This window comes from Manacus candei, unplaced genomic scaffold (assembly GCF_025592945.1).
Source record: "Manacus candei isolate 608988 ecotype Guabito, Panama unplaced genomic scaffold, ASM2559294v1 h1tg000269l, whole genome shotgun sequence".
NCBI classification, from domain to species: Eukaryota; Metazoa; Chordata; class Aves; order Passeriformes; family Pipridae; genus Manacus; species Manacus candei.
Genome location: NW_026138317.1, coordinates 28,784 through 53,572, shown reverse-complemented (window position 1 = coordinate 53,572; position 24,789 = coordinate 28,784). Strand labels below are relative to the sequence as shown.

General features: G+C 58.5%; 1 protein-coding gene across 1 annotated transcript; it reads left to right on the top strand.

Annotated features, from left to right (window-relative positions):
• Positions 1-3,902: 3,902 nt before the first annotated feature.
• Positions 3,903-21,174, top strand: LOC127464775 (alanine aminotransferase 1-like). Its single transcript, XM_051775255.1, has 6 exons — positions 3,903-4,285; positions 7,311-7,390; positions 9,766-9,890; positions 12,517-12,688; positions 15,367-15,426; positions 21,014-21,174. Exons 1-6 carry the CDS (start codon positions 3,955-3,957, stop codon positions 21,158-21,160), a joined length of 915 nt encoding a protein of 304 aa, XP_051631215.1. The 5' UTR covers positions 3,903-3,954; the 3' UTR covers positions 21,161-21,174.
• The last annotated feature ends 3,615 nt before the right edge of the window (positions 21,175-24,789 follow it).

Sequence of the window (24,789 nt, the reverse complement as noted above, 5' to 3'; positions counted from 1 at the left end):
GGACACGGGCAGGGTGGATTTGGGGACACTTTGGGGACACTGGGGGGTGGCTCTGGAGACACCAGGGGGGTGGATTTGGGAACACTGAGGAGGTGGCTCTGGGGACACCTTGGGGACACTGGGGATGTGGATTTGGGGACACCCTGGGGACACTGGGGAGGTGGCTCTGGAGACATCTTGGGGGGGTGGCTTTGGGGACACCCTGGGGACAGTGGGGATGTGGATTTGGGGACACTTTGGGGACTCTGGGGGGGTGGATTTGGGGACACTGGGGGGTGGATTTGAGGACAATCTGAGGACAATGGGGGGTGGATTTGGGGACACCCTGGGGACACCCTGGGGGATTGGGGACACCCTGGGGACACCCTGGGGACACCCTGGGGACACCGGGGATGTGGATTTGGGGACACCTTGGGGACAACGGGGAGGGTGGCTTTGGGGACACCCTGGGGACACTGGAGGGGGTGGATTTGGGAACATGGGGGTGGTGGCTCTGGGGACACCTTGGGGACAGTGGGGGGTGGATTTGGGGACACCCGGGGGACAGTGGGGGGGTGGCTCTGGAGACACCAGGGGGGTGGATTTGGGAACACTGAGGGGGTGGCTCTGGGGACACCCTGGGGACACCGGGGAGGGTGGCTTTGGGGACACCCTGGGGACACCGTGGAGGTGGCTTTGGGGACACCCTGGGGACACTGGGGAGGTGGATTTGGGGACACTTTGGGGACACTGGGAGGGATGGATTTGGGGACACTGGTGGGGTGGCTCTGGAGACACCAGGGGGGTGGATTTGGGGACACAAGGGGGGTGGCCTTGGGGACACCTTGGGGACACCGAGATAGATTTGGGGACACCCTGGGGACACCGGGGAGGTGGATTTGGGGACCCTTTGGGGACACTGAGGGGGTGGCTCTGGGGACACCTTGGGGACACTGGGGATGTGGATTTGGGGACACTTTGGGGACACTGGGAGGATGGATTTGGGGACACCGGGGAGGTGGCTTTGGGGACACTCTGGGGACACCAGGGATGTGGATTTGGGGACTCTTTGGGGACACTGGGGGGGTGGATTTGGGGACACTTGGGGGTGGATTTGAGGACAATCTGGGGACACCAGGGATGAAGCTTTGGGGACACCCTGGGGACACCAGGGAGGTGGATTTGGGGACCCTTTGGGGACACCGGGGAGGTGGCTTTGGGGACACCCTGGGGACACCAGGGAGGTGGCTCTGGGGACACCCTGGGGACATTGGGGAGGTGGATTTGGGGACACCCTGGGGACACTGGTGGGGGTGGATTTGGGGACACAAGGGGGGTGGCCTTGGGGACACCTTGGGGACACTGAGATAGATTTGGGGACACCCTGGGGACACCGTGGGGTGGCTCTGGGGACACCTTGGGGACACGGGCAGGGTGGATTTGGGGACACTTTGGGGACACTGGGGGGTGGCTCTGGAGACACCAGGGGGGTGGATTTGGGAACACTGAGGAGGTGGCTCTGGGGACACCTTGGGGACACTGGGGATGTGGATTTGGGGACACCCTGGGGACACTGGGGAGGTGGCTCTGGAGACATCTTGGGGGGGTGGCTTTGGGGACACCCTGGGGACAGTGGGGATGTGGATTTGGGGACACTTTGGGGACTCTGGGGGGGTGGATTTGGGGACACTGGGGGGTGGATTTGAGGACAATCTGAGGACAATGGGGGGTGGATTTGGGGACACCCTGGGGACACCAGGGGGATGGATTTGGGGACACCGAGGGGGGTGGCCTTGGGGACACCCTGGGGACACTGGTGGGGGTGGATTTGGGGACACTTTGGGGACACTGGGGAGGTGGCCTTGGGGACACCCTGGGGACACCGGGAAGGTGGCTTTGGGAACTCTTTGGGGACACTGGGGGGGTGGATTTGGGGACACCCTGGGGACACCGGGGAGGTGGATTTGGGGACTCTTTGGGGACACTGGGAGGGATGGATTTGGGGACAATGGGGGGTGGCTTTGGGGACACCCTGGGGACACCAGGGATGAAGCTTTGGGGACACCCTGGGGACACCAGGGATGAAGCTTTGGGGACACCCTGGGGACACCGGGGAGGTGGATTTGGGGACACTTTGGGGACACTGGAGGGGGTGGATTTGGGGACACCCTGGGGACACCGGGGAGGTGGATTTGGGGACCCTTTGGGGACACCGGGGAGGTGACCTTGGGGACACCCTGGGGACACCAGGAATGGGGATTTGGGGACACCTCTGGGCCACCGTGGAGGTGGCTTTGGGGACACCCTGGGGACACTGGGGATGTGGATTTGGGGACACTTTGGGGACACTGGGAGGGATGGATTTGGGGACACCGGGGAGGTGGATTTGGGGACACCCTGGGGACATCCTGGGGACAGTCTGGGGGATTTGGGGACATCCTGGGGACAGTCTGGGGGATTGGGGATATCCTGGGGACACCCTGGGGACAGCCTGGGGACATCCTGGGGACATCCTGGGGGATTGGGGACACCCTGGGGGATTGGGGACACCCTGGGGACATCCTGGGGACATCCTGAGGGATTAGGGACACCTTGGGGGATTGGGGACACCCTGGGGACACCCTGGGTGACTGGGGACACCTTGGGGACATCCTGGGGGATTGGGGACACCTTGGGGACATCCTGGGGACAGTCTGGGGGATTGGGGATATCCTGGGGACATCCTGGGGGATTGGGGACACCCTGGGGACACCCTGGGGGATTGGGGGACACCGGGGAGGTGGCTCTGGGGACACCCTGGGGACGCCGGGAGGTGGATTTGGGGACACCCTGGGGACACCAGGAATGGGGATTTGGGGACACCTCTGGGACACCGTGGAGGTGGCTTTGGGGACACCCTGGGGACAGTGGGGAGGTGGATTTGGGGACACTTTGGGGACACTGGGAGGGATGGATTTGGGGACACTGGGGGGTGGCTTTGGGGACTCTTTGGGGACACCGGGGAGGTGGCTTTGGGGACACTCTGGGGACACTGGGGGGATGGATTTGGGGACACCCTGGGGACACTGAAGGGGTGGCTCTGGGGACACCTTGGGGACACTGGGGATGTGGATTTGGGGACACCCTGGGGACCCCAGGGGGATGGATTTGGGGACACAAGGGGGGTGGCCTTGGGGACACCTTGGGGACACCGAGATAGATTTGGGGACACCCTGGGGACACCGTGGGGTGGCTCTGGGGACACCTTGGGGGGGTGGCTTTGGGGACACCCTGGGGACAGTGGTGGGGGTGGATTTGGGGACACCGGGGGGACAGTGGGGGGGGTGGATTTGGGGACTCCCTGGGGACACCAGGGGGATGGATTTGGGGACACAAGGGGGGTGGCCTTGGGGACACCCTGGGGACACCGGGGAGGTGGATTTGGGGACACCTCTGGGCCACCGTGGAGGTGGCTTTGGGGACTCTTTGGGGACACTGGGGGGGTGGATTTGGGGACACCCTGGGGACACCAGGAATGGGGATTTGGGGACACCTCTGGGACACCAGGGAGGTGGCTTTGGGGACACCCTGGGGACACTGGGGGGTGGATTTGGGGACACCTTGGGGACACTGGGAGGGATGGATTTGGGGACACCCTGGGGGGTGGCCTTGGGGACACCCTGGGGACAGTCTGGGGGATTTGGGGACATCCTGGGGACAGTCTGGGGGATTGGGGATATCCTGGGGACACTCTGGGGGATTGGGGACACCTTGGGGACATCCTGGGGACACCCTGGGGGATTGGGGACATTCTGGGGACATCCTGGGGGATTGGGGACACCCTGGGGACATCCTGGGGACAGTCTGGGGGGATCGGGGACATCCTGGGGACACCGAGGACACTCTGGGGGGATCGGGGACACTGGGGGGGTGGATTTGGGGACTCTTTGGGGACACCGGGGAGGTGGATTTGGGGACACCCTGGGGACACCGGGGATGTGGATTTGGGGCCACCCTGGGGACACCGTGGAGGTGGCTTTGGGGCCACCCTTTGGACCCCCCGTGGCCGCCTGTCCCGCTCAGGACGTGCTGTCCCTGCTGGTCGATCCCCGCTCGGCGCTGCCCACGGGGGTCCTGGTGCCCGAGCCGGGCCCCCCCCTGGCCGCGCTGGCCGCGGGGCTGGCGGGGGCCGTGCCCATCCCCTACCCCCGGGAGGGGTCCCGGGAACGGGCCCCGGACGTGGCCGCGATCCGCCGGCAGCTGCGGGACGCGCGGGGCCGCTGCGCCCCCAAAGTGCTCTGGGTCGTCAACCCCGGGGGCCCCTCGGGTGAGTGCGGGGGGCGAAACCCGGCCCGGGGGGGGCTGGGAGCGAGGAAACCCTTCCCGTGCCTCAGTTTCCCCAGTTAAACCCGGCCCGGGGGGAGCTGGGAGCGAGGAAACCCTTCCCGTGCCTCAGTTTCCCCAGTTAAACCCGACCCGGGGGGAGCTGGGAACGAGGAAACCCTTCCCGTGCCTCAGTTTCCCCAGTTAAACCCAGCCTGAGGCTCTCTGTCCCCAGTTAAACCCAGCCTGTGCCTCAGTTTCCCTGCTGGGCTCTGGTTTAACCCCCCCCGTGCCTCAGTTTCCCCAATTAAACCCCTCCCGTGCCTCAGTTTCCCCAGTTAAACCCCTCCCGTGCCTCAGTTTCCCCAGTTAAACCCCTCCCGTGCCTCAGTTTCCCCAATTAAACCCCTCCCGTGCCTCAGTTTCCCCAATTAAACCCCTCCCGTGCCTCAGTTTCCCCAGTTAAACCCCTCCCGTGCCTCAGTTTCCCCAATTAAACCCCTCCCGTGCCTCAGTTTCCCCAATTAAACCCCTCCCGTGCCTCAGTTTCCCCAATTAAACCCCTCCCGTGCCTCAGTTTCCCCAGTTAAACCCAGCCCGTGCCTCAGTTTCCCCAATTAAACCCTCCCCGGGCCTCAGTTTCCCCGATTAAACCCCATCCCACCATTCCCATTCCCATTCCTGGTGCCTCGGTCCCCATTTTCACTGGCTCAGTCCCCCATTCCCAGTGGGAACAGTTCCCCATTCCCACTCCCAGTGACTCAGTTCCCCATTCCCGTTCCCATTCCCAGTGTCTCAGCCCCCATTCCCATTCCCAGTGACTCAGTTCCCCATTCCCGTTCCCATTCCCAGTGGGAACAGTTCCCCATTCCCACTCCCAGTGACTCAGTTCCCCATTCCCACTCCCATTCCCAGTGGGAACAGTTCCCCATTCCCATTCCCAGTGTCTCAGCCCCCATTCCCACTCCCAGTGACTCAGTTCCCCATTCCCATTCCCATTCCCAGTGTCTCAGCCCCCATTCCCACTCCCAGTAACTCAGTTCCCCATTCCCGTTCCCATTCCCGATGTCTCAGCCCCCATTCCCATTCCCAGTGACTCAGTTCCCCATTCCCGTTCCCATTCCCAGTGGGAACAGTTCCCCATTCCCACTCCCAGTGACTCAGTTCCCCCATTCCCGTTCCCATTCCCGAAGTCTCAGTCCCCATTCCCATCATTCCCGTTATTCCCACTCCAGCCCACATGCTCAGCCGGGGTTCCAGGGCTTAGTCCCCATTCCCATTCCCATTCCCATTCCCATTCCCATTCCCATTCCCATTCCCATTCCCATTCCCATTTCTGGTGTCTCATTCCCATTCCCACTCCCATTCCCATTATTCCCATTATTCCAGCCCACGTGCTCAGCCGGGGTTCCAGGGCTCAGCCCCCATTCCCATTATTCCCATTATTCCCATTATTCCCATTATTCCCACCATTCCCATTATCCCGTTATTCCCATCATTCCCAGCCCACATGCTCAGCCCCCATTCCCACCATTCCCACCATTCCCATTATCCCATTATTACCATTATCCCACCATTCCCATTATTCCCATTATCCCAGCCCCAGTGCTCAGCCCCCATTCCCACATTCCCGTTATTCCCATCATTCCAGCCCCCGTGCTCAGCCCCCATTCCCACCATTCCCACCATTCCCATTATCCCATTATTCCCATTATTCCCACCATTCCAGCCCCGGTGCTCAGCCGCCGTTCCCCCCATTCCCATTATCCCGTTATCCCCATTATCCCCGTTATCATTCCCGTTATTCCCGCTATTCCCAGGCCATGTTCTCAGCCCCCGTTCCCCCCATTCCCGTTATTATTCCCGTTATTATTCCCGTTATTCCCACCATTCCAGCCCCCGTGCTCAGCCCCCATTCCCCCCATTCCCATTATCCCTGTTATTATCCCCGTTATCCCCGTTATTATCCCCGTTATTATCCCCGTTATTCCCGCTGTTCCCAGCCCCTGTGCTCAGCCGCCGTTCCCACCATTCCCATTATCCCGTTATCCCCGTTATCCCTGTTATTATTCCCGTTATTCCTGTTATTATTCCCATTATTCCCACCATTCCAGCCCCCGTGCTCAGCCGCCATTCCCCCATTCCCATAATCCTATTATCCACGTTATCCCCGTTATCCCCGTTATCCCTGTTATTATTCCCGTTATTCCCGTTATTATTCCCATTATTATCCCCGTTATCCCTGTTATTATTCCCATTATTATTCCCGTTATTATTCCCGTTATTATTCCCATTATTATCCCCATTATCCCCGTTATTATTCCCATTATTATTCCCGTTATTATTCCCATTATTATTCCCATTATTCCTGTTATTATTCCCATTATTATTCCCATTATTATTCCCGTTATCCCCGTTATTATTCCCATTATTATCCCCATTATCCCCGTTATTATTCCCATTATTATTCCCATTATTATTCCCATTATTATTCCCATTATTCCTGTTATTATTCCCATTATTATTCCCATTATTATCCCCGTTATCCCTGTTATTATTCCCATTATTATTCCCGTTATTATCCCCGTTATTATTCCCATTATTATCCCCATTATCCCCATTATTATTCCCATTATTATTCCCGTTATTATTCCCATTATTATTCCCGTTATCCCCGTTATTATTCCCATTATTATCCCCATTATCCCCGTTATTATTCCCATTATTATTCCCGTTATTCCCGTTATTATCCCCGTTATTATTCCCATTATTATTCCCGTTATTATTCCCATTATTATTCCCATTATTATTCCCGTTATCCCCGTTATTATTCCCATTATTATCCCCATTATCCCCGTTATTATTCCCGTTATTATTCCCGTTATCCCCGTTATTATTCCCATTATTATCCCCATTATCCCCATTATTATTCCCATTATTATTCCCGTTATTCCCATTATTATTCCCGTTATTATTCCCATTATTATTCCCATTATTATTCCCATTATTATTCCCGTTATTATTCCCAGGCCCCGTTCTCAGCCTCCCTTCCCTGCTGGCCCTGCTGTCTCTGGCGTTCGAGGAGCGGCTGCTGCTGCTGGCGGACGAGGTGGGGCAGCCCCCGTGCCCCCCAGTGCCCCCCAGTGCCCCCCAGTGCCCCCAGTGCCCCCCAGTGCCCCCCAGTGCCCCCAGTGCCCCCCAGTGCCCCCCCAGTGCCCCCCCAGTGCCCCCCAGTGCCCCCAGTGCCCCCCAGTGCCCCCCAGTGCCCCCAGTGCTCCCCCAGTGCCTCCCAGTGCCCCCCAGTGCCCCCCCAGTGCCCCCCAGTGCCCCCCAGTGCCCCCCAGTGACCCCCACTGACCCCCACTGACCCCCCAGTGCCCCCCCAGTGCCCCCCAGTGCCCCCCAGTGCCCCCAGTGCCCCCCAGTGCCCCCCCAGTGCCCCCCAGTGCCCCCCAGTGCCCCCCCCAGTGCCCCCAGTACCCCCCCAGTGCCCCCAGTGCCCCCCAGTGCCCCCCCAGTGCCCCCCAGTGCCCCCCAGTGCCCCCCAGTGCCCCCAGTGCCCCCCCAGTGCCCCCCAGTGCCCCCCAGGGACCCCAGTGCCCCCCCAGTGCCCCCCCAGTGCCCCCCAGTGCCCCCCCAGTGCCCCCCCAGTGTCCCCCGTGCCCCCAGTGCCTCCCAGTGCCCCCAGTGCCCCCCCAGTGCCCCCCAGTGCCCCCCAGTGCCCCCCCAGTGCCCCCAGTGCCCCCCAGTGCCCCCCAGTGCCCCCCCAGTGCCCCCAGTGCCCCCCAGTGACCCCCAGTGCCCCCCAGTGCCCCCAGTGCCCCCCAGTGCCCCCCCAGTGTCCCCCGTGCCCCCAGTGCCTCCCAGTGCCCCCAGTGCCCCCCCAGTGCCCCCCAGTGCCTCCCAGTGCCCCCAGTGCCCCCCCAGTGCCCCAGTGCCCTCCCAGTGCCCCCCCAGTGCCCCCAGTGCCCTCCGTGCCCCCAGTGCCCCCCAGTGCCCCCCAGTGACCCCCAGTGCCCCCCAGTGCCCCCCAGTGCCCCCAGTGCCCCCCAGTGCCCCCCCAGTGCCCCCCCAGTGCCCCCCCAGTGCCCCCCAGTGCCCCCAGTGCCCCCCAGTGCCCCCAGTGCTCCCCCAGTGCCTCCCAGTGCCCCCCAGTGCCCCCCCAGTGCCCCCCAGTGCCCCCCAGTGCCCCCCAGTGACCCCCACTGACCCCCACTGACCCCCCAGTGCCCCCCCAGTGCCCCCCAGTGCCCCCCACTGACCCCCACTGACCCCCCAGTGCCCCCCCAGTGCCCCCCAGTGCCCCCCAGTGCCCCCCCCAGTGCCCCCAGTACCCCCCCAGTGCCCCCAGTGCCCCCCAGTGCCCCCCCAGTGCCCCCCAGTGCCCCCCAGTGCCCCCCAGTGCCCCTTGGCAGCCCCCCAGTGCCCCCCCAGTGCCCCCCCAGTGCCCCCAGTGCCCCCAGTGCCCCCAGTGACCCCAGTGCCCCCCAGTGCCCCCCAGTGCCCCCAGTGCCCCCCAGTGCCCCCCAGTGCCCCCCCAGTGCCCCCCAGTGCCCCCCAGTGACCCCCAGTGCCCCCCAGTGCCCCCCCCAGTGCCCCCCAGTGCCCCCCAGTGCCCCCCCAGCGCCCCCAGTGCCCCTTGGCAGCCCCCCTGCCCTGCCCAGTGCCCACCCCATTCCCAGGGCACCCCCTGCCCCATTCCCACCCCATTCCCACCCCATTTCCCCCCATTATCCCTTTCCCAGCCCCTTTCCGTGCCCCGTCACCCACCCCAATCCCAGAGCACTCTCTGCCCCATTCCCACCCCATTTCCCCCCCAGGTGCACCAGGGCACTCCCTGCCCCATTCCCACCCCATTACCCCATTCCCACCCCATTACCCCATTCCCACCCCATTACCCCATTCCCACCCCATTCCCACCCCATTCCCACCCCGTTATCCCTATTTCCCCCCCCATTCCCCATTCCCAGGTGCACCAGGAGGGTTCCCCGTCCCCGTTCGTGTCGTTCCGCCGGGCGCTGGCCGAGGCCGGGCCCCCGCTCTGCCCCATTCCCACCCCATTCCCACCCCATTCCCACCCCATTCCCCCATTCCCAGGTCCACCAGGGCACTCCCTACCCCATTCCCACCCCATTATCCCTATTTCCCACCCCATTATCCCATTCCCAGGTGCACCAGGAGGGCTCCCCGTCCCCTTGGGGTCCGTTCGTGTCGTTCCGCCGGGCACTGTCCGAGGCCGGGCCCCCGCTCTGCCCCATTCCCCCTCCATTACCCCATTCCCACCCCATTCCCCCCCCATTCCCACCCCATTCCCACCCCATTACCCCATTCCCACCCCATTCCCACCCCCATTCCCACCCCATTCCCACCCCATTCCCAGGGCTCTCCCTACCCCATTCCCACCCCATTATCCCATTCCCACCCCATTCCCACCCCATTCCCACCCCCATTCCCACCCCATTCCCACCCCATTCCCATTCCCAGGTGCACCAGGAGGGCTCCCCGTCCCCGTTCGTGTCGTTCCGCCGGGCGCTGGCCGAGGCCGGGCCCCCGCTCTGCTCCTCCGTCCAGCTCGTCTCCTTCTACTCCCTCTCCAAGGGCATGGCCGGGTCAGGGGGGGTGGGAATGGGGTGGGAATGGGGTGGGAATGGGGCGGGAATGGGGCGGGAATGGGGTGGGAAATAGGGATAATGGGGTGGAAATGGGGTGGGAATGGGGTAATGGGCAGGGAGTGCTCTGGGAATGGGGTGGGAATGGGGCGGGAATGGGGTGGGAATGGGGGGGGAATGGGGTGTGAATGGGGGTGGAATGGGGTGGGAATGGGGTGGGAATGGGGTGGGAATGGGGTAATGGGGTGGGAATGGGGGGGAATGGGGTGGGAATGGGGTAGGGAGAGTCCTGGGAATGGGGTGTGAATGGGGTGGGAATGGGGTGGGAAATGGGGTGGGAATGGGGTGGGAATGGGGTAATGGGGTGGGAATGGGGTGGGAATGGGGGGGGAACGGGGTAGGGAGAGCCCTGGGAATGGGGTGGGAATGGGGTGGGAATGGGGTGGGAATGGGGTGGGAAATGGGGTGGGAATGGGGTGGGAATGGGACTGGGAATGGGGTGGGAATGGGGTGGGAATGGGGTGGGAATGGGGATGGGAATGGGGCGGGAATGGGGTGGGGGAATGGGGTGGGAATGGGGTGGGAATGGGGTGGGAATGGGGGGGGAATGGGGTGGGAATGGGGTGGGAATGGGGGGGAATGGGGTGGGAATGGGGTGGGAATGGGGTGGGGATGGGGGGGAATGGGGTGGGAATGGGGGGGGAATGGGGTGGGAATGGGGTGGGAATAGGGTGGGAATGGGGTGGGAATGGGGTGGGAATGGGGGGGGAATGGGGTGGGAATGGGGCAGGGAGTGCTCTGGGATTGGGGTGGGAATGGGGGGGAATGGGGGTGGGAATGGGATGGGAATGTGGTGGGAATGGGGGTGGGAATGGGGTGGGAATGGGGGTGGGAATGGGGTGGGATGGGGTGGAATGGGGTGGGAATGGGGTGGGAATGGGACCAGGAATGGGGTGGGAATGGGGCGGGAATGGGGGGGGAATGGGGGGGAATGGGGTGGGAATGGGGTGGGAATGGGGTGGGAATGGGGTAGGGAGTGCTCTGGGAATGGGGTGGGAATAGGGCAGGGAAATGGGGCTGGAAAAGGAAGAATGGGGGAGAAATGGGGTGGGAATGAGGCAGGGAGTGTTGTGGGATTGGGGTGGGTGATGAGGCAGGGAAATGGGGGTTGGAAAAGGGATAATGGGGGGGAAATGGGGTGGGAATGGGGTGGGAATGGGGCAGGGGGTGATCTGGGAATGGGGTGGGAATGGGGCAGGGAAATGGGGCTGGAAAAGGGATAATGGGGGGGAAATGGGGCGGGAAATGGGGTGGGAAGAGGGCAGGGAGTGCCCTGGGAATGGGGTGGGTAATGGGGTGGGAATGGGGCAGGGAGTGCCCTGGGAATGGGGTGAGGATGGGAGAGAAAATGGGGCTGGAAAAGGGAATAATGGGGGCACTGGGTAGGGGAATTAGAGGGGAAATGGGGTGGGAATGGGGCAGGGAGTGCTCTGGGAATGGGGTGGGAATGGGGTGGGAATGGGGCAGGGAAATGGGGCTGGGAAAAGGGATAATGGGGGGGAAATGGAGGGAAATGGGGTGGGAATGGGGCAGGGAGATCTCTGGGAATGGGGTGGGTGATGGGACACGGAAATGGGGCTGGGAAAGGGGGAATGGGGGGAAATGGGGTGGGAATGGGGCAGGGAGTGCTCTGGGGTACTAGGGCAGGGAAAGGGGGCTGGAAAAGGGATAATGGGGGGGAAATGGGGTGGGAATGGGGTGGGAATGGGGCTGGGGGTGATCTGGGAATGGGGCGGGAATGGGGTGGGAATGGGGTGGGAATGGGGTGGGAATGGGGCAGGGAGTGCTCTGAGATTGGGGTTGGAATGGGACAGGGAAAGGAGGCTGGAAAGGGGGGAATGGGGGGAAATGGGGTGGGAATGGGGTGGGAATGGGGTGGGAATGGGGTGGGAATGGGGCAGGGAGTGCTCTGGAAATGGGGTGGGCACTGGGGCAGGGAAAGGGGGCTGGGAAAGGGATAATGGGGTGGGGGAAATGGGGTGGGAAGGGGGTAGGAATGGGGCAGGGAGTGCTCTGGGATACTGGGGCAGGGAAAGGGGGCTGGAAAAGGGATAATGGGGGGGAAATGGGGTGGGAATGGGGTGGGAATGGGGCTGGGGGTGATCTGGGAATGGGGCGGGAATGGGGTGGGAATGGGGTGGGAATGGGGTGGGAATGGGGTGGGAATGGGGCAGGGAGAGCTCTGGGAATGGGGTGGGAATGGGGCGGGAATGGGGTGGGAATGGGGTGGGAATGGGGCAGGGAAAGCTCTGGGAATGGGGTGGGAATGGGGCGGGAATGAGGTGGGAATGGGGTGGGAATGGGGCAGGGAAAGTTCTGGGAATGGGGTGGGAATGGGGTGGGAATGGGGTGGGAATGGGGTGGGAATGGGGCAGGGAGTGCCCTGGGAATGGGGTGGGTGATGGGGCAGAGAAATGGGGGTTGGAAAGGGATAATGGGGTGGAAACGGGGTGGGAATGGGGCAGGGAGTGCCCTGGGATGTGGAATCCCTCCCCCAATCCCTTTCCCAGCCCCCTTTCCCCCCCTCCCCGCCCGTCCCATCCCGGTGGTTGTTTTCTCCCCCCAGGGGCGGAATCCGGGCGGGATTTTTCGACCTGGTGAACGTGGACCGGCGCGTCCTGCGGGGGTTCTACACGTGGGGGCTGTCGGTGTACCCCCCCGTCCTGGGCATGGCCATGCTGGACGTGGCCATGGACACCCCCCGGGCCCCGCATTCCGCCTACGGGGCCATGCAGGAGGTGGGGGGGGGAATTCCAGCCCAGCCCGTTCCCGTCCCGGCCTCAAACCGTCCTCAGAGCATCCCAATCCCAGATCGATCCCAGTCCCATCCTGTCCTGTCCCATCCCAATCCCATATCAATCCCAATCCCATCCTGTCCTGTCCCATCCCAATCCCAGATCAATCCCAATCCCATCCTATCCCATCCCATCCTGTCCTTCCCCCTCTCATCCCATCCCAATCCCAGATCGATCCCAATCCCATCCTGTCCTGTCCCATCCCAATCCCAGATCAATCCCAATCCCATCCTATCCCATCCCATCCTGTCCTTCCCCCTCTCATCCCATCCCAATCCCAGATCGATCCCAATCCCATCCTGTCCTGTCCCATCCCAATCCCATATCAATCCCAATCCCATATCAATCCCATTCCCATCCCATCCTCAAACCATCCTCAGACCATCCCAATCCCAGATCAATCCCAATCCCATCCTGTCCCATCCCATCCCAATCCCATATCAATCCCAATCACAATCCCATATCAATCCCAATCCCGTATCAATCCCAATCCCGTATCAATCCCAATCCCATCCTATCTCATCCCATCCTGTCCCGTCCCATCCCAATCCCGTATCAATCCCAATCCCATATCAATCCCATTCCCATCCCATCCTCAAACCATCCTCAGACCATCCCAATCCCAGATCAATCCCAATCCCATCCTGTCCTGTCCCAATCACAATCCCATATCAATCCCAATCCCATATCAATCCCATTCCCATCTCGTCCTCAAACCATACTCAGACCATCCCAATCCCATATCAATCCCAATCCCGTATCAATCCCAATCCCATCCTATCTCATCCCATCCTGTCCCGTCCCATCCCAATCCCGTATCAATCCCAATCCCATATCAATCCCATTCCCATCCCATCCTCAAACCATCCTCAGACCATCCCAATCCCATATCGATCCCAATCCCATCCTGTCCTGTCCCAATCACAGTCCCATATCAATCCCAATCCCGTATCAATCCCAATCCCATCCTATCTCATCCCATCCTGTCCCGTCCCATCCCAATCCCAGATCAATCCCATTCCCATCCCATCCTCAAACCATCCTCAGACCATCTCATCCCATCCCATCCCAATCCCATATCAATCCCATTCCCATCCCATCCTCAGAGCATCCTCAGAGCATCCCAATCCCAGATCAATCCCAATCCCATCCTGTCCCATCCTGTCCCATTCCCATCTCATCCCATCCCATCCTGTCCCATTCCCATCCCATCCCATCCCATCCCATCCCATCCCAATCCCATATCAATCCCATATCAATCCCAATCCCATCCCATCCCATCCCAATCCCATATCAATCCCCATCCCATCCTGTCCCATCCCATCCTGTCCTTCCCCCTCTCATCCCATCCCAATCCCAGATCAAACCCAATCCCATCCTATCCCATCCTATCCCACCCTGCCCCATCCCATCCCATATCAATCCCAATCCCATCTCATCCCATCCAAATCCCGTATCAATCCCAATCCCATCCTATCTCATCCCATCCTGTCCCATTCCCATCCCATCCCATCCCCGTTTCCCATCCCATCCCATCCCATCTCATCTCATTCCATCCCATCCCAATCCCATCCCAATCCCATTATCCCAATCCCATATCCCAGCACCGGTGCTCCCTGTGCCGGGTGCTGTCCCAGTCCCAATCCCATATCCCATATCCCATTATCCCCTATCCCATTATCCCATATCCCAATCCCATATCCCATATTATCCCATTATCCCAATCCCATAATCCCATATCCCATATCCCCTATCCCCTATCCCATATCCCCTATCCCCTATCCCATTATCCCCTATCCCATTATCCCATATCCCATATCCCCTATCCCATATCCCATATCCCATATCCCCTATCCCAGATCCCCTATCCCCTATCCCATATCCCCTATCCCATATCCCATATCCCATATCCCATATCCCATATCCCCTATCCCATATCCCATATCCCATATCCCATATCCCATATCCCATTATCCCATATCCCATATCCCATATCCCCTATCCCATATCCCATATCCCATATCCCATATCCCATATCCCATATCCCATATCCCATATCCCCTATCCCATATCCCCTATCCCATATCCCATATCCCATATCCCATATCCCATATCCCATTATCCCATATCCCATATCCCCTATACCCTATCCCATATCCCATATCCCCTATCCCCTATCCCATATCCCATATTATCCCCTATCCCATATCCCATATCCCATATCCCATATCCCCTATCCCATATCCCATATCCCATATCCCATATCCCATATTATCCCATATCCCATATCCCCTATCCCATATCCCATATCCCATATCCCATATCCCATATTATCCCATATCCCATATCCCCTATCCCATATCCCATATCCCATATCTCATATTATCCCATATCCCATATCCCCTATCCCATATCCCATATCCCCTATCCCAATCCCATAATCCCATTATCCCATATCCCATATTATCCCATATCCCATATCCCATATTATCCCATAATCCCATATCCCATATCCCATATTATCCCATATCCCAATCCCAATCCCATATTATCCCATAATCCCAATCCCATATTATCCCATAATCCCAATCCCATATTATCCCATAATCCCGTTATTCCAGCACCGCCGGGCTCTGTCCCAGTCTCTCTCCCGGAATTCCCAGTGGGTTCCCGACGTTCTGGTACGAGAATGGGGGAACTGGGAATGGGGGAACTGGGAATGGGGAACTGGGAATGGGGGAACTGGGAATGGGGGACTGGGAATGGGGGAACTGGGAATGGGGGAATTGGGAATGGGGGACAGGGAATGGGGGAACTGGGAATGGGGGAACTGGGAATGGGGGACTGGGAATGGGGGAACTGGGAATGGGGGAATTGGGAATGGGGGACAGGGAATGGGGGAACTGGGAATGGGGAATTGGGAATGGGGGACTGGGAATGGGGGAACTGGGAATGGGGGAACTGGGAATGGGGAACTGGGAATGGGGGACTGGGAATGGGGGAACTGGGAATGGGGGGAACTGGGAATGGGGGAACTGGGAATGGGGGACAGGGAATGGGGGACAGGGAATGGGGGGACAGGGAATGGGGGAACTGGGAATGGGGGGACAGGGAATGGGGGAACTGGGAATGGGGGACTGGGAATGGGGGAACTGGGAATGGGGGAACTGGGAATGGGGGGACAGGGAATGGGGGACAGGGAATGGGGGAACTGGGAATGGGGGAACTGGGAATGGGGGGACAGGGAATGGGGGAACTGGGAATGGGGGACTGGGAATGGGGGAACTGGGAATGGGGGAACTGGGAATGGGGGACAGGGAATGGGGGGACAGGGAATGGGGGAACTGGGAATGGGGGACTGGGAATGGGGGAACTGGGAATGGGGGAACTGGGAATGGGGGGTTTTGGGGGGGGTTGGATGTTGGGATTTTGGGGTCCCGTTGGGGTGGGGGGTGTTGGGGGGGACGGGATTTTGGGGCCGGGGGGGTTTTGGGGTTCTCTTGGGGCCAACCCAAGAGTTGGGTGTTGGGGGGTGTTCAGGGGTGGGATTTTGGGGTTGTCGTGGTGGGATTTTGGGGTCCCGTTGGGGTGGGGGGGTGTTGGGGCTTAGGGGGTGGGATTTTGGGGTCAGGGAGTGGGATTTTGGGGTCCCGATGGGGTGTTGGGTTCTGGGGGGTGTTATTTTGGGGTCCCCTCGGGTGTTGGGGTCAGGGGGTGTTATTTTGGGGTCAGGGGTGTTATTTTGGGGTCAGGGGGTGTTATTTTGGGGTCCCGATGGGGTGTTGAGTTCTGGGGGGTGTTATTTTGGGGTCCCCTCAGTGTTGGGGTCAGGGGGTATTATTTTGGGGTCAGGGGGTGTTATTTTGGGGTCAGGGGTGTTATTTTGGGGTCTCCTCAGGGGTTGGGGTCAGGGGGTGTTATTTTGGGGTCAGGGGTGTTATTTTGGGGTCCCCTCAGGTGTTTGGGGTCGAGGGTGTTATTTTGGGGTCAGGGGGTGTTATTTTGGGGTCCCCTCAGCTGTTGGGGTCAGGGGGTGTTATTTTGGGGTCAGGGGTGTTGTTTTGGGGTCAGGGGGTGTTATTTTGGGGTCCCCTCAGTGTTGGGGTCAGGGAGTGTCCCCTCCCGGGCTCCGCTGCCCCCCCAATTTGGGGCTCTTTGGGGTGGGGGGTGGGCTCCGGTTTGGGGGGTTCCCGTTGCCCAGTGGAGCCCCCCCGGCCGGGGGGGTGGGATTTGGGTGGGATTTGGGGGGATTTGGGGGGATTTGGGGTGGGATTTGGGGGGGATTTGGGGGGATTTGGGGGGATTTGGGGTGGATTTGGGGGGATTTGGGGGGATTTGGGGTGGATTTGGGGGGATTTGGGGGGATTTGGGGGGATTTGGGGTGGATTTGGGGTGGATTTGGGGGGATTTGGGGGGATTTGGGGGTATTTGGGGTGGATTTGGGGGTATTTCGGGAGGATTTGGGGCCGGAAGGACCCCCGTGCCCCCCAGGCTGGTGGGATGGGATTTGGGGGGATTTGGGGTGGATTTGGGGTGGATTTGGGGGGATTTGGGGGGATTTGGGGTGGATTTGGGGGGGATTTGGGGGGATTTGGGGTGGATTTGGGGGGATTTGGGGTGGATTTGGGGGGATTTGGGGGGATTTGGGGGGATTTGGGGGGATTTGGGGTGGATTTGGGGGGGATTTGGGGTGGATTTGGGGTGGATTTGGGGGGATTTGGGGGGATTTGGGGGGATTTGGGTGGATTTGGGGGGATTTGGGGTGGATTTGGGGTGGATTTGGGGTGGATTTGGGTGGATTTGGGGGGATTTGGGGTGGATTTGGGGTGGATTTGGGGGGATTTGGGGTGGATTTGGGGGGATTTGGGGTGGATTTGGGGTGGATATGGGGAGGATTTGGGGTGGATTTGGGGGGATTTGGGGGGATTTGGGGTGGATTTGGGGGGATTTGGGGGGATTTGGGGGGATTTGGGGTGGATTTGGGGGGATTTGGGGGGATTTGGGGGGATTTGGGGTGGATTTGGGGTGGATATGGGGAGGATTTGGGGTGGATTTGGGGGGATTTGGGTGGATTTGGGGTGGATTTGGGTGGATTTGAGGGTATTTGGGGTGGATTTGGGGTGGATTTGGGGGTATTTGGGGGTATTTGGGGCCGGAAGGACCCCCGTGCCCCCCGGTGCCCCCAGGCTGGTGGGGTGGGATTTGGGGTGGGATTTGGGGTGGATTTGAGTGGGATTTGGGGGGGATTTGGGGGGGATTTGGGGGGGATTTGGGTGGGATTTGGGGGTGGGATTTGGGGGGGATTTGGAGGGATTTGGGTGGATTTGGGTGGATTTGGGGTGGATTTGGGGTGGATTTGGGGGGATTTGGGGGGGATTTGGGGGATTTGGGGGGATTTGGGTGGATTTGGGGGGATTTGGGGGGATTTGGGGGGATTTGGGGGGATTTGGGGTGTATTTGGGTGGATTTGGGGGGATTTGGGGTGGATTTGGGGGATTTGGGGGGATTTGGGGTGGACTTGGGGTGGATATGGGGAGGATTTGGGGTGGATTTGGGTGGATTTGGGGGGATTTGGGGTGGATTTGGGTGATTTGAGGGTATTTGGGGTGGATTTGGGGTGGATTTGGGGGTATTTGGGGGTATTTGGGGTGGATTTGGGTGGATTTGGGGTGGATTTGGGGGTATTTGGGGCCGGGAAGGACCCCCGTGCCCCCTGGTGCCCCCCAGGCCAGTGGGGTGGGATTTGGGGGTATTTGGGGGGATGTTGGGAGGGATTTGGGGGTATTTGGGGTGGATTTGGGGGTATTTGGGTTGGATTTGGGGGTATTTGGGGCCAGAAGGACCCCCGTGTCCCCCAGGCTGGTGGGGTGGATTTGGGGTGGATTTGGGGGGATTTGGGGTGGATTTGGGTGGATTTGGGGGTATTTGGGTGGATATGGGGGGATTTGGGTGGATTTGGGTGGATTTGGGTGGATTTGGGTGGATTTGGGGTGAATTTGGGGGTATTTGGGGCCGGAAGGACCCCCGTGCCCCCCGGTGCCCCCCAGGCTGGTGGGGTGGGATTTGGGGGTATTTGGGGGGATGTTGGGAGGGATTTGGGGGTATTTGGGGTGGATTTGGGGGATTTGGGTGGATTTGGGGGGATTTGGGTGGATTTGGGGGTATTTGGGGTGGATTTGGGTGGATTTGGGGTGGATTTGGGGGGATTTGGGGTGGATTTGGGTGGATTTGGGGTGGATTTGGGGGTATTTGGGGGGATTTGGGGCCGGAAGGACCCCCGTGCCCCCCGGTGCCCCCCAGGCTGGTGGGGTGGGATTTGGGGGGGATTTGGGGGGATTTGGGTGGGATATGGGGGGATTTGGGGGGATTTGGGGTGGATTTGGGGGTATTTGGGGCCGGAAGGACCCCCGTGCCCCCCCGGTGCCCCCCAGGCTGGTGGGGTGGGATTTGGGGGGGATTTGGGGGGATTTGGGCAGGATTTGGGGTGGATTTGGGGTGGATTTGGGTGGATTTGGGGTGGATTTGGGTGGATTTGGGTGGATTTGGGGTGGATTTGGGTGGATTTGGGGGGATTTGGGGTGGATTTGGGTGGATTTGGGGTGGATTTGGGTGGATTTGGGGTGGATTTGGGGGGATTTGGGGTGGATTTGGGGTGGATTTGGGGGTATTTGGGGGGGATTTGGGGGGATTTGGGGTGGATTTGGGGTGGATTTGGGTGGATTTGGGGGATTTGGGGGGATTTGGGGTGGATTTGGGTGGATTTGGGTGGATTTGGGGTGGATTTGGGGGGATTTGGGGTGGATTTGGGTGGATTTGGGGTGGATTTGGGTGGATTTGGGTGGATTTGGGGTGGATTGGTGGATTTGGGTGGATTTGGGTGGATTTGGGGGTGGGGGATTTGGCGGTGGATTTGGGTGGATTTGGGGTGGATTTGGGGGTATTTGGGGGGATTTGGGGGATTTGGGGTGGATTTGGGGTGGATTTGGGTGGATTTGGGTGGATTTGGGGGGATTTGGGGTGGATTTGGGTGGATTTGGGGGGATTTGGGGGATTTGGGGTGGATTTGGGTGGATTTGGGGGGATTTGGGGGTATTTGGGGTGGATTTGGGTGGATTTGGGGTGGATTTGGGGGGGATTTGGGGTGGATTTGGGTGGATTTGGGGTGGATTTGGGGGGATTTGGGGGGATTTGGGGCCGGAAGGACCCCCGTGCCCCCCGGTGCCCCCAGGCTGGTGGGGTGGATTTGGGGGGGATTTGGGGGGATTTGGGTGGGATATGGGGGGATTTGGGGGGATTTGGGTGGATTTGGGGGTATTTGGGGCCGGAAGGACCCCCGTGCCCCCCCGGTGCCCCCAGGCTGGTGGGGTGGGATTTGGGGGGGATTTGGGGGATTTGGGCAGGATTTGGGTGGATTTGGGGTGGATTTGGGTGGATTTGGGGTGGATTTGGGTGGATTTGGGTGGATTTGGGGTGGATTTGGGTGGATTTGGGGGGATTTGGGGTGGATTTGGGTGGATTTGGGGTGGGATTTGGGTGGATTTGGGTGGATTTGGGGGGATTTGGGGGTGGATTTGGGGTGGATTTGGGGGTATTTGGGGGGATTTGGGGGGATTTGGGGTGATTTGGGTGGATTTGGGTGGATTTGGGGGGATTTGGGGGGATTTGGGGTGGATTTGGGTGGATTTGGGTGGATTTGGGGTGGATTTGGGGGATTTGGGGTGGATTTGGGTGGATTTGGGGTGGATTTGGGTGGATTTGGTGGATTTGGGGTGGATTTGGGTGGATTTGGGTGGATTTGGGGTGGATTTGGGGGATTTGGGGTGGATTTGGGGGTATTTGGGGGGATTTGGGGGGATTTGGGTGGATTTGGGGTGGATTTGGGTGGATTTGGGTGGATTTGGGGGGATTTGGGGTGGATTTGGGTGGATTTGGGGGGATTTGGGGGGATTTGGGGTGGATTTGGGTGGATTTGGGGGGATTTGGGGTGGATTTGGGGGGATTTGGGGGGGATTTGGGGGATTTGGGGTGGATTTGGGGTGGATTTGGGTGGATTTGGGTGGATTTGGGGGGATTTGGGGGATTTGGGGTGGATTTGGGTGGATTTGGGGGGATTTGGGGTGGATTTGGGTGGATTTGGGGGGATTTGGGGTGGATTTGGGTGGATTTGGGGGGATTTGGGGTGGATTTGGGTGGATTTGGGGTGGATTTGGGGGTATTTGGGGTATTTGGGGCCGGAAGGACCCCCGTGCCCCCCCCGGTGCCCCCCAGGCTGTCGCTGGAGCGGGTCCTGCTGCTCCTCCCCCGCTGCCAAAGCCCTTCCCGGCCGGAACGATCCCGAGGGACACGGAGCCGGGAACGGCCCCCAGGAACCCACGGGACGGGGGGGGATTGGGGGGATCAATAGATGGATTGTGAGATCCACACATGGATTCGTGGGATCAATTGGACGGATTTGTGGGATCCAGGGATGGATTTGTGGGATCCAGGGTTGAATTGTGGGATCCAGGGATGGATTGTGGGATCCAGGATGGATTGTGAGACCCACAGATGGATTCGTTGGATCAATGGATGGATTGGTGGGATCCAGGGGTGGATTGTGGGATCCCACAGATGGATTTGTGGGATCAATAGGTGCATTCATGGGATCCAGGGATGGATTCATCAGATCCAGGGATGGATTTGTGGGATCCATGGTGGCATTCATGGGTTCCAGGGATGGATTTGTGGGATCCAGGGACGGATTTGTGGGATCCAGGGATGGATTGTGAGATCCCACAGATGGATTCGTGGGATCAGTGGATGGATTCGTGGGTGCATTTGTGGGATCCAGGGATGGATTGGTGGGATCCAGGGATGGATTCATGGGATCAGTGGATGGATTTGTGGGATCCAGGGATGGATTGTGAGATCCCACAGATGGATTCGTGGGATCAGTGGATGGATTTGGGAGATCCAGGGATGGATTGTGAGATCCCACAGATGGATTAATGGGATCAATAGATGCATTCATGGGATCCAGGGATAGATTTGGGAGATCCAGGGATGGATTGTGGGATCTAGGGATGGATTGTGGGATCCAGGGGTGGATTCGTGGGATCCAGGATTGGGTCCATGGGATCCAAGGACGGATTATTGAGATCCAGGGATGGATTTGTGGGATCCATGGTGGCATTCATGGGTTCCAGGGATGAATTAATGAGATCCAGGGACGGATTTGTGGGATCCAGGGATGGACTGTGAGATCCCACAGATGGATTCATGGGATCAGTGGATGGATTCGTGGGTGCATTTGTGGGATCCAGGGATGGATTGGTGGGATCCAGGGATGGATTTGTGGGATCCACAGATGGATTCATGGGATCAGTGGATGGATTTGGGAGATCCAGGGATGGATTGTGAGATCCCACAGATGGATTAATGAGATCAATAGATGCATTCATGGGATCCAGGGATAGATTTGGGAGATCCAGGGATGGATTGTGGGATCCAGGGATGGATTCATGGGATCAATGGATGGATTTGTGGGATCAGTGGATGGATTTATGAGGTCCATGGATGGATTTGTGGGATCCAGGGATGGATTCATGGGATCAATGGATGCATTCATGGGATCCAGGGGTGGATTAATGGCATCAACGGATGGATTTGTGGGATCCAGGGGTGGATTGTGGGATCCAGGGATGGACTAATGAGATCCAGGGATGGATTAATGGGATCAATGGATGCATTTGCGGGATCCAGGGATGGATTAATGAGATCCATGGTGGCATTCATGGGTTCCAAGGATGGATTTGTGGGATCCAGGGATGGATTTGTGGGATCCAGGGATGGATTCGTGGGATCCACAGATGGATGCATGGGATCAGTGGATGGATTTGGGAGATCCAGGGATGGATTGTGGGATCCCACAGATGGATTCATGGGATCAATTGATGGATTCATGGGATCCAGGGATGGATTAACGAGATCCATGGATGGATTCATGGGATCAGTGGATGGATTCATGGGATCAATGGATGGATTTGTGGGATCCAGGGATGGATTGTGAGATCCCACAGATGGATTCGTGGGATCAATGGATGCATTTGTAGGATCCACAGATGGATTCATGGGATCCACAGTTGGATTAATGGGAGCCAGGGATGGACTGTGAGATCCCATAGATGGATTAATGGGATCAGTGGATGGATTGTGAGATCCCACAGATGGATTTGTGGGATCAATAGATGCATTCATGGGATCCAGGGATGGATTCATCAGATCCAGGGATGGATTTGTGGGATCCATGGTGGCATTCATGGGTTCCAGGGATGGATTTGTGGGATCCAGGGATGGATTCATGGGATCAATGGATGGATTTGTGGGATCAGTGGATGGATTTATGAGGTCCATGGATGGATTTGTGGGATCCAGGGATGGATTCATGGGATCAATGGATGCATTCATGGGATCCAGGGGTGGATTAATGGCATCAACGGATGGATTTGTGGGATCCAGGGGTGGATTGTGGGATCCAGGGATGGACTAATGAGATCCAGGGATGGATTAATGGGATCAATGGATGCATTTGCGGGATCCAGGGATGGATTAATGAGATCCATGGTGGCATTCATGGGTTCCAAGGATGGATTTGTGGGATCCAGGGATGGATTTGTGGGATCCAGGGATGGATTCGTGGGATCCACAGATGGATGCATGGGATCAGTGGATGGATTTGGGAGATCCAGGGATGGATTGTGGGATCCCACAGATGGATTCATGGGATCAATTGATGGATTCATGGGATCCAGGGATGGATTAACGAGATCCATGGATGGATTCATGGGATCAGTGGATGGATTCATGGGATCAATGGATGGATTTGTGGGATCCAGGGATGGATTATGAGATCCCACAGATGGATTCGTGGGATCAATGGATGCATTTGTAGGATCCACAGATGGATTCATGGGATCCACAGTTGGATTAATGGGAGCCAGGGATGGACTGTGAGATCCCATAGATGGATTAATGGGATCAGTGGATGGATTGTGAGATCCCACAGATGGATTTGTGGGATCAATAGATGCATTCATGGGATCCAGGGATGGATTCATCAGATCCAGGGATGGATTTGTGGGATCCATGGTGGCATTCATGGGTTCCAGGGATGGATTTGTGGGATCCAGGGACGGATTTGTGGGATCCAGGGATGGACTGTGAGATCCCACCGATGGATTCATGGGATCAGTGGATGGATTCGTGGGTGCATTTGTGGGATCCAGGGATGGATTGGTGGGATCCACAGATGGATTCATGGGATCAGTGGATGGATTTGGGAGATCCAGGGATGGATTGTGAGATCCCACAGATGGATTAATGAGATCAATAGATGCATTCATGGGATCCAGGGATAGATTTGGGAGATCCAGGGATGGATTGTGAGATCCCACAGATGGATTTGTGGGATCAATAGATGCATTCATGGGATTCAGGGATGGATTCATCAGATCCAGGGATGGATCCATGGGATCAATGGATGGATTTGTGGGATCCAGGGATGGATTTTTGGGATCCAGGGATGGACTGTGAGATCCCACAGATGGATTCATGGGATCAGTGGGTGGATTTGTGGGTGCATTCGTGGGATCCAGGGATGGATTTGTGGGATCCAGGGATGGATTTGTGGGATCCAGGGATGGATTCGTGGGATCCACAGATGGATTCATGGGATCCACAGATGGATTCATGGGATCAGTGGATGGATTTGGGAGATCCAGGGATGGATTGGGAGATCCCACAGACGGATTAATGGGATCAATGGATGGATTCATGGGATCCAGGGATGGATTGTGAGATCCAGGGATGGATTCATGAGATCCCAGGGATGGATTTGTGGGATCCAGGGATGGATTATGAGATCCCACAGATGGATCCATGGGATCAGTGGATGGATTTGTAGGATCCAGGGATGGATTTGTGGGATCCACAGTTGGATTAATGGGATCCAGGGATGGACTGTGAGATCCCACAGATGGATCCATGGGATCAGTGGATGGACTGTG

Bases quoted from the DNA above. Each gene is read 5' to 3' on its own strand.
- LOC127464775 (XM_051775255.1), top strand. From the start codon at position 3,955: ATGTGGATTTGGGGCCACCCTGGGGACACCGTGGAGGTGGCTTTGGGG. The intron at 7,391-9,765 runs GTGGGGCAGCCC...TCCCATTCCCAG, and splicing joins TGCTGCTGCTGGCGGACGAG to GTGCACCAGGAGGGCTCCCC. The intron at 9,891-12,516 runs GTCAGGGGGGGT...TTCTCCCCCCAG, and splicing joins CTCTCCAAGGGCATGGCCGG to GGGCGGAATCCGGGCGGGAT.